At 45.2% G+C, this 10372-nt stretch overlaps 1 protein-coding gene across 1 annotated transcript; it reads left to right on the top strand.

The window, feature by feature from the left end:
• Nucleotides 1-271: 271 nt before the first annotated feature.
• LOC139608043 (piggyBac transposable element-derived protein 4-like) lies at nucleotides 272-3067 on the top strand. Its single transcript, XM_071461494.1, has 3 exons — nucleotides 272-707; nucleotides 1130-2012; nucleotides 2136-3067. The coding sequence occupies exons 2-3, from the start codon at nucleotides 1864-1866 to the stop codon at nucleotides 2815-2817; spliced, it is 831 nt and encodes a 276-aa protein (XP_071317595.1). The 5' UTR covers nucleotides 272-707; nucleotides 1130-1863; the 3' UTR covers nucleotides 2818-3067.
• The last annotated feature ends 7305 nt before the right edge of the window (nucleotides 3068-10372 follow it).

The following is a 10372-nucleotide window of genomic DNA, read 5'->3' as shown; positions in this document are numbered from 1 at the left end:
CCTTAGATGACCAGTGACAATTACCCATGGTGCATTTCATAATGAATTCACACACTGTAGTGTCTGTTCAGAGGGCTGTGACACCAGGATGGTTCAGTTACTGTGGGTACTAGACAACATCCAGATGTAAACATGGGGGGAGCTGTGTGTGATGAAAGGTGGAAACGCTCTCAAACACAGTAAGAGGTTGACAATGTGTCCATTTGTCTCTCATAGCGACATGGATACTACTGTGTGACGGTCACGGGCTAACATCAACCAGAGTGAAGCAGCAAGACATTCAGATCCAGTCCATTAGACAGCGTCTCCTCTTCTAAAACACACACTCACTGTCTGTGTCACGTCCTGCAAATGTCTGTGTGGTTCACCCTTTAAAACCGAGTGTGTCGTCGGCGACACATTTGCGCAGGCGCACTTTGGATTACCATAACACTGTCACGGTTTGAGCGATCGGAAAAATTCCAATGGTTTCTGAAAGACCTTGCGCTTTAGGCATACAGGTGTCATTACGGTAATTTCACTCCCGCCTCTACCGGAAGACCGGGAAAGTGCCCTTTCGTTACCGGCGAGTACAGAGACAGCAGAGTGGAGAAACACAGCAAATTATTGATTGAAAATGTCAGCAAAACGCCCTCCCGTGTAATAAAACCTCCGTGGACGGTCACAGATGGGTTTGAGGACGAAGGAGCAACTTCTGGCGAAGAAAGGTAACGTTAGACGAGTTGAATTTCCAAGTTGATTTTCTGAATGAATGAAGCTCTCTAACTTTTCTCTATCTAGTTTTTACTTTCTTTACGTTATTGTATGTGTAAATCGACGCTTGTATTGCGTGGTGACTTTTTTAGAACAGTGTACCAAGTCTGTAAGTTTGTGCTATGAGTGTATTTGTACTTTTTATGGATAAATGTGCGCTTCATGCACTACGAAATATGGCGCATGCGTTGTTTGTTTGGTGACTTTTTCAGAATCGTGCAACGTTATGTTACCAAGTCTTGTTTGTGTAACAAGTTATTCTGTGTGTGTTATTACATGCACGTGTCCACCGCATTTTTATGTTTTGATGAGCCATTAGATAATTGAATTTCTCTTCGGGGATGAATAAAGTTCTATCTATCTATCTATCTATCAGAGGTCACATTCAGGGCCGTAGAGGGAGAAGCCGTGGGGATGCTGGAGGCTCCGGTGATGGTGTTAGGGACCGTAGCCGCTCACCACATCATCAAAGGTGGAAGACTGAGGCAGAGCCTGATGATGGAGTCCCTCAGCCACCAAGGTTCAACCCCAAACGCACCCCAGGTGTCCAACCCCCTCTCGATATGGGAAACCCACCACCAGGTGAAATCTTTTCCCACTTTTTTGATGCTGCAGTTTTCAAACTCCTCTGCAAAAACACCAACAGGAATGCAGCCAAAAACCTGGAGAAAGGGAAGAAGTTCATCTGGACTGAAATAACTCCAGATGAAATGAAGAAATTCATTGGCATGTTGCTGTACATGGCAGTTTTGAAACTGCCGAAGATGAGTGACTTTTGGCGTCAGCAAACAATTTTCCATGTGTCATTCCCCGCCACCGTCATGTCCCGAGACCGGTTCATGGTCATCTTGTCCAATCTTCATTTGAGTGACCCAGAGAAAAATGAGGAAAATGACAAGAAAAAGGGCACAGAGGATTATGACCACCTCCACCGAGTCAGACCTCTCATGGAGATGATTTGCGTGAAATGCAAGGCCATCTACCACCCAGGACAGCACCTTGCAGTCGATGAGAGGATGGTTGGGACCAAGGCCAGGCTCAGCATCAAGCAGTACATGAAGGCCAAGCCAACAAAGTGGGGGCTGAAGTTTTTTGTGCTTGCTGACGTGAATGGCTACACTGTTGACTTCATGCTCTACACGGGTTAACAAAGACTATCTGGGGTCTGGATATACAATATACACGGACAATTTTTACACCAGTCCCCTCCTCTTCCGACACCTGAGGCAGCAGGGATTCGGAGCTTGTGGGACCTACAGGTAATATGCAATGGCTGCTCACTGCTCCTAGTGATGTGTATCATATATAGTATGGGTCAAATGCAGAGAATAAATTCAGTGTATACAAGTACTATGAAATTACAAAGTAATCTTCTTATACAGGCAGGGAAGAGTTGGTGTCCCCACCACCCAAGAAAATGCACTCACAAAGAAATCACCACGAGGCAGCATCCGGTGGATCAGGGACAGAGATCTTCTGTTTGTGAAGTGGATGGATGTGAGAGAAGTCGCCCTGTGCTCCACCATCCACCCAGTCTACAGTGGGGACACAGTGGAGCACTGGCCAAAGACAGGTGATGGGTCACAACAGAAGATCTCTGTCCCCAGACCCACCTCAGTAACGGAGTACAACAAGTACATGGGGGGAGTAGACACGTCAGACCAGATGATTGGCACAAACTCTGTCCACTGGAAAACGAGGAGATGGCCCACCACTGTCTTCCAACATCTGCTTGACATTGCTGTGACCAACTCATTCGTGATCCACAAGACTCGCTGTGCCAGCCTGCAAGAGAAGCCTATGACACGTCAGCGATTCCAGGAGGAGCTTACTGCGCACCTCCTTGGAGTTGACGTGAAAAATGGCCCACAGAAGACCCGAGGTAACCAACATCTGCCTGTCCCCACAAGCAGCGGCCACACAAAATCTGACAGAGCCAGCAAGGGGCGATGGCGCTACAAGCTCTGTAAAAAGAGCACTGCCTGGCAGTGTCAGGAATGTGATGTGGGCCTGTGTCTGCGGCTAGAGAGGAACTGCTACTGGCAGCACCACCAAGATCTTTGAGTCTGCAGCCAGAGAGGAGCAATTGCCCTGTGTGGGGAAAAACGCCTGTATATAGTTTTATTTTTATGGTCTGTTATGCACTACAAGTTTATTGTAAGTTCACAAATTTTATTGTAAATAGTTCTATACTTTTCAAATTTCAGATTTGGGATGGAAAACCTGTTATTCATGTACAGTTTCAGTGTTTTTTCTTTACTAAAACTCTAAAATCAAATTCTGTTTTTGTGTTTTTCCTTCATTTAAACTCTTATTGCAGTGTTAGACCATGCAGTAAATTGAAAATAACTGCCAGATATTGAAAGTTCCAAGTATTCTGGAAAAATGGACAACAGAACTTACTCACAGGACATTTTCTGACCTTTTTATAGTCTGTGCCTTCTTGCACATCATCCAGATGCCTCAGCATTAAATGTTCAGTATATTTCAATGATCCCTTTCTGTCCTGAGGTGAAGACTTTGTGTAAAAAAGAAAAAAGCATTCCACTGGGAGACGATGAGAAAGAGCAAAGACCTTTTTTCATTCTAAAACGAAAACGAGTGGTTTAGCTCTGTATCAGAAATAATCCACACTAACTACAAACACCACACCAGCACACACTTGTGTATACAGGAAGCAGATTGTCTACTCTGCAGTAGGTTAGTATCAGAACAGCAATGACAGTTGTAGTGTTAAAATGCAGAATGTAGAACAACAACAGCTGCTAGCAAAGATAACCAGGTCAGTAACATTTGTAATTCATTATCCATGTTGTATCCACCACTGGTGGTAGAGGCTGACGAGACCTAGTCAAAGAGTGATGTAGGCGTCTGTGTCATCGCTTCCAAGGGTCTCTGTTTCTCCTCGTATAGACTATAACACAACTCTGGAGTTTTCAGACTAACATTGGTCCAGCAGTGTTTCTGAGGCTCAGAAGCTCCAGAGTGGACACCAGAAGTAAACATAGCAAAAGAGATGAGTTTTAAAACTGAATTGTATCTGTGTGGATGTGCCGGGGCCAAATGACACAGTCTTTTCTTGGAATGCAATCAAAGGTTGTCTTGGATTGTGTCCCTGCTCATTTCGCCTGCCTCACTGCTCTTTTCATTAGCAGCATCTGCTGCGGTTTCTTCCCTCCCCAGTTCTTGTGTCCTTGTTTCCTACACACTGTGCAGGAGTGTGACACTGCAGTGCCACACACGAGCACATGAAACCCAAAACTCAGCTCACAGGAAACATAACCACATTCCCCCGTGTGTGGATTTTGAAACACAGCAGTATGTCTGACGCAGACATACTCAGATCGAGCTTAACTTAAATCATCACAGTAATCAGAAGTAGCAGAATAACGTCTGCAGAGGACCGACAGTCTCCTCCAACCTTTACGCTGCATCTCTGCATCACAAACCAATCTGACAAGAAATCTCCTTGCTTCACACCTGAAAGATGTTTTATGGTACGAAAGAGTTTTTTTCTTTGTGTTAAGCAGAAAATTCTCACAAACACGCCAATGCCAACAATTCTGTTTGCTAAGAAATGCTCATTCAAGTGTTCACAGAGCCTTTTGGTCTCTCCAACAGGGTCAGTGATAGTTTCCCAGATAGCAAAATATGATTGGACCGGACATGGGCCAGATGTGCTAAAAAGTTCGGTCCGAATTGGTAAAACACATCCGCACCTGTGTCTTTTTGCACAATGGGCCTGACCTGGTATGGACTCATTTGCCGGATCTGCAACAGCTTTGGGCCAGAACTGGTCCAGAGCAGCAAAAACCAAGTTCATATACGGCCCAAATAAGGCACACATGTGTTACCCAAATATTACATTCTGATCAGCTCTGGACCAGATGTGGTCCAGATTTATACTAAAACTGTTTTCATTATTGAAATGTATTGAAATCTAAATGGCAAATTAAGTTTGTCTATCTATTAAAAGTAATAACGACAGTGCTTTTCATTAAGGTTTCATTAAAGTGCCATTTATTAATGGTAACAGGGTGCACCATTACATTGCAAACTTTAACACTTAGCAGCATACTGTTGTATAAAACCATGCTAAAATGTAACACTATAAACAACATATCTGAAAAACACAAGGCTGTCATAGTAAGTATTCAAGTTTAACTTGTAAACATCAAAATTCAAGTGGTGTACGTTATACCATTAATTAGATTCACAGGTCATCTTGCAGCCTCTGGTTCAGAGCTGCAGACCTAGGGATGATTTATTGATAAAGAAAAAAACAAACTCAGTAGTGGCTATTTACTGTAACTGAAATACCAGAAAACTCAAACTATGACATCATGCAATATTCTGTGCATTACAAGGCAGTGACAAACATAAGCCATGTTACTGTTAGGATGCTTTGATTAAAATATCAGTTGCATCTAGTGTACGACCACCTCCACAGTCAGATGCTAAATTGAACCATCTGATGACATGTTTATTGACGTCCATGTCCATCGCTTGCTTTGCAACATGACATTTACAGCACCTATACAAACAACATTCACAGCAAATGAATGTAAGCAACACAAAGTGAAAGTGGACAACACTGTTTAGTCCAGATGCTTTAAGTAAAATTTGAGGTGAATCGTAGACTTTTATAAAAACATGAAACTACATACAATTGACACAACTGTACTGTTTGGAGCCATGATTATTTTCAGATATAAAGCAATTGCAGAATTGCTTTGTGGTTGCTATGGCAGCCATTTTACTTTCAGCCATAATTGTATTGCGCATTTTGCATCATATCTCCTGAACCAATGATAACACAGAAAGGTGTTTTGATGGTCAAAGATTACAGCGATACTACATATGGCATCATAAACTGTCCATGTGAACAGCTAAGGGTGAATTCAGAGACACTGTGAGATGTATTATGTCAAAATTTCACCTTTTCATAAAAGCATGAACTTTTGGTACAGTCAAACAATTTAGGAATTTAACAATTTAATGAATTTCGACCGACGGGGTGTAAAGCAATAGCCCTGACTGGACTGGGAACTGGTTGTAGTTTTTTTAGCAAACCAAAATATAAAGGACAATGCCAAAATCCACTCAAAAGGACTACAAAACCAGTCAGTCTTTGTGTGCGTCATATCCTGCAGAGCACACGTTGATTTAAGTTCACAATTTATTCTAACAAAGGTTACAAGAAATTATTGCATACGTTAATCTCTTTTGCTGCATGCGTCCATGTAATAAAAATAACGTTAAGTTTGTTGCTATATCTGTGTCTCCCATGTACGTTCGCGTTACAATTTGAAAACCCTCTCCTGTGCACCAAGCATAACTGACTCTTCGTAGCATTAACGCTCATGTTACAGTCATTGTAAATATAACTTAGCAACATTAGGCAATAGTTACCAGCGTATGACTTATGCCCTGTGCTAAAATTAACGTTGACGCTTTCCGACAAGGGCAGACACACCTTTTGCATCCCAATACAACTAATATGGACAGGCTATCCACTGTCAGATGCTAACAGTTCGTGTGCTAGTTAACGCTTGGTTACGTTGACGCTCGATTGAATAACATTTCAGCCATGCAGTCAGCTTACAACAGACACACAACCGTTATGCCACTGAATTCATTTGTATTGTTTTAGTATTTTCAGTAAGAAAATACTAAAAGAATGAAAGAAAAAACATGCCGATAACATTCATAGTGAGTATTATGTTAAATGAAGCACTTACTTTTAATATTTTCCACTCTTCGTGATGCTGTTCCACGCCTGTTGAATACCTGTTCTGAGAGGGCTCCAACTTTCTGCAGCTTACTGCTGTGTGACGTCACAAGCTGACTGTTAAATTTAAAATCATGGTGCATTTGGTCTGCGCAGTCCGCCACTTAACAGGCCCTGACCAGTCATTTAGACTGTCAGCCTGATCACTGCCACAACTGGTACACAGGTGCTCAGCGGGCATGACTGCTATGTGAATCTGGCGACTTGTAGACGGATCCGGCACAGTGTTGTCTGCTATCTGGGTTCCATCCCTCACAACTCAGACCATGCAAAAAAAAATGTCTGTTAAAGCACAACATCCTACCTGTCCTCACCCATCAGGTGAGAGGAATCAGGGCTCAGAGCTGGTAGTTGCCTCAAGGTTTCAGTCCAAATCCATCAGTTGTGACATACAGCAGAGTGGACGGGCAGAGCTTTACATGTCTGTCTGATATATGCCACTACTCTGGGAAGTGTCAAAGTGACTGGACACAATGAGATTTACAAAAACAGAGGGGGCTGCCGGGCCGGCACTGAGGAGAACTGCAAACAGCACCAAGAGACATGTGGCCTCAAGTGGAGAGAGTAAAGGCCACAGTGAATTATGATGATGAAAACTGCTGACTCACAAACACCCTGACAGAACTGAGCTGTGCTCATGAACACAGTGACATTCACAAAGTCACTGATGTGACAGTATGTTATATGTCTGTATATTAAAACATTCAAAAATGAACTGAGATTATCAACTGAATGAGAAGAAAGACCTTGTGTCAAACATGTCTATATTAGCATTCCGGTGGTTCACCTGGTGCGGCACATACTACCGCTCAGTGCGCACCGCAGTGGCCTGGTTTCAGTTCCAGCCTGGGCTGTTACTGCATGTCCTCCCCTTTCAACTCTCCTCTCTGTCACATTAAAGTATACCTGTATAACACGTCTGTGTATTGTGTTACAAAGATATCTACTAAAGTAAGCATGCTAACCAGCTAGCTGGAGCCCATCCCGTCCCATGAAATCACTTTATACCTTTAGAGGTGATAGTGAGTCACCGTAGGGTCCAGTCTGCCCTCAGCCCAACATGAGACGATGAAGAAGTAGTAACTGGCAGAAGATATAAACCTGTGTTACAGCTTCCTCTCCTCCAGCTCAGCTGTTGATGCTGCTGCTCCAGCTGCTCTTCCTCTCGCTCAGCTTCCTCTACCTCCTCCTTCTGCCACCACTTACCTTGGTGTGAAACAGTCTAACACGAACCAAAGAAAACCACTTCCATACAGGTTTGCCAACATGAGGTTAGATGAATTCAAGCTAACGCTGGCTCCACATGAGACTGAGCAGTGAGACTTGGTTGTGATTGGCCACTGAGCCCAGTCCAGTCTAGAGTTATTTGTCCTTTTACTGATAATACCTGAGTGGTTTAGTCAGTTGACAGCAGCAAGGGTGGTTTCACATGAACAAGTCTAATACAGTGAAATGGGGCTCCGTCTCACAGTCTCTCGATTCAAATGTGTGGATGTAATTTTCACCTGTCTGATGTTAAATAAGCACCAACATGAACAGAGGACACTCATCAAGTTGATATTTCTGTTGCCATGGCGCCGCGGATGGCTGCCTCGGTGTGTTGGTGCGCATTTTTTTGCCTTATTTTCTTTATAAATCCAGTTTTCTGCTTTGGTTTCCGGAGCTCTTTCACCAGAGAAGAGCTCATTAATATCAGAGAAACAACTCCAGTGGATTTTTTTCCTACTTTTCTCGACTCATCTGTGGGATTATTGGACATTTTGGTCAGAGGTCACTGACCGTTGCTCTCGCAGTGAAACGCCGGAGGAGAGGAAAACGTGCCGGTGCGCTTGCGCGTCTCCGCCGGCGCGGACTTCGCACACCGCTCCCAGGTATCTTTCTCTCCAAGGTGCGTTCACTGCCCAACAAACTGGATGAACTTCAGCTACTGGTGCAGAAGAACAGAGACTTTTCCTCATCTGCCGTCCTGTGCTTCACGGAGACGTGGCTGTGTGGATCGATTCCGGACTCTGCGCTGGAGCTGGCCGGCTTCCAGCTCTTCAGAGCGGATCGCGACACAGAGCTGTCCGGCAAAACCAAAGGTGGAGGAATCTGCTTTTATGCAAACAGTGGCTGGTGCAAAGACGTGACAGTGATCCTGCAGCACTGTTCTCCTGACCTGGAGACTTTCATCATAAACTGCAGGCCCTTCTACTCCCCCCGTGAGTTCACCTCAATCATCCTGGTCGGTGTTTACATCCCACCACAGGCCACAGCAGATACTGTGTGTGGAGCGGACCAACCCGGACTCCGTAGTTATTGTCCTTGGTGACTTTAACAAAGGGAACCTCAGTCATGAACTGCCCAAATACAGACAGTTTGTTAATTGCCCGACCAGAGAGGGGAACACTCTGGACCACTGTTACACCACAATCAGTGGTGCTTATCACGCCGTCCCCCGGGCTGCACTGGGCCACTCTGACCATGTCATGGTCCACCTGATTCCCACATACAGGCAGAAACTAAAACTGTGTAAACCTGTTGTGAGGACATCGAAGCAGTGGAGCAGTGAAGCCATAGAGGATCTGCGGGCATGTTTGGACTGCACTGACTGGGAGGTGTTCAGGACTGCTTCCAACAGTCTGGATGAGTTCACAGAGGCTGTGACGTCATACATCAGCTTCTGTGAGGACTGCTGTATCCCATCATGCACCAAGGTGAGTTATAACAATGACAAACCCTGGTTCACAGCTAAGCTCAGTCAGCTCAGGAGGCAAAAGGAGGAAGCTTTCAGGAGTGGGGACAGGGACAAGTTTAAAGAGTCCAAGTACAGGTTTAACAAAGCGGTGAGAGAAGCTAAACGACTGTACTCTGAGAAACTTCAGCTCCAGTTCTCAGCCAATGACTCTGCTTCTGTCTGGAAAGGGCTCAGACAGATCACTAACTACAAACCTAAACCCCCCCACTCCATTAATGACTTCCGTCTGGCCAACGATCTGAATGAGTTCTACTGCCGCTTTGAAAGACAGTGGGACAAGCCTGACACTAACCTCCACATCAGAGCCACATCAGAACCCCCCTCCTCCTCCCCTACCAAAGGAACGTCTCTCTCTATCCTGGAGAGAGATGTCAACAGGCTTTTTAAGAAGCAGAACCCCCGCAAAGCAGCCGGTCCTGACTCTGTCTCTCCATCATCCCTGAAGCACTGTGCTGATCAGCTGTCTCCAGTGTTCACAGACATCTTCAACACCTCACTGGAGACCTGCCACGTGCCAGCCTGCTTCAAATCCTCCACCATCATCCCTGTCCCCAAAAAACCAAGGCCCACAGGTCTAAATGACTACAGACCCATTGCCCTGACCTCTGTGGTCATGAAATCATTTGAGCGTCTTGTCCTGTCCCATCTCAAATCCATCACTGACCCACTCCTGGACCCCCTGCAGTTCGCCTACAGAGCCAACAGGTCTGTAGACGACGCCGTCAACATGGCTCTCCACTTCATCCTCCAGCACCTGGACTCCTCAGGGACCTATGCCAGGATCCTGTTTGTGGACTTCAGCTCTGCCTTCAACACCATCATCCCGGCTCTGCTGCAGGACAAGCTCTCCCAGCTGAGCGTGCCTGACTCCACCTGCAGGTGGATCACCGACTTCCTGTCTGACAGGAGGCAGCACGTGAAGCTAGGAAAGCATGTGTCTGACTCCCAGACCATCAGCACTGGATCCCCGCAAGGCTGCGTTCTTTCTCCTCTGCTCTTCTCCCTGTACACCAACACCTGCACCTCCAGCCATCAGTCTGTCAAGCTCCTGAAGTTTGCAGACGACACCACTCTCATTGGACTCATCTCTG

The sequence above is a fragment of the Trachinotus anak genome, unplaced genomic scaffold (genome assembly GCF_046630095.1).
Source record: "Trachinotus anak isolate AG129_WGS33_773 ecotype Australia unplaced genomic scaffold, CSIRO_AGI_Tana_v1 ptg000024l, whole genome shotgun sequence".
In the NCBI taxonomy this organism is placed as follows: domain Eukaryota; kingdom Metazoa; phylum Chordata; class Actinopteri; order Carangiformes; family Carangidae; genus Trachinotus; species Trachinotus anak.
This window is presented reverse-complemented; position numbering and strand designations above follow the sequence as displayed.

Coding starts and splice junctions, on each gene's coding strand:
- LOC139608043 (XM_071461494.1), top strand. CDS start 1,864: ATGGCTACACTGTTGACTTCATGCTCTACACGGGTTAACAAAGACTAT. Junction 2,013..2,135: donor GGAGCTTGTGGGACCTACAG/GTAATATGCAAT, acceptor CTTCTTATACAG/GCAGGGAAGAGTTGGTGTCC.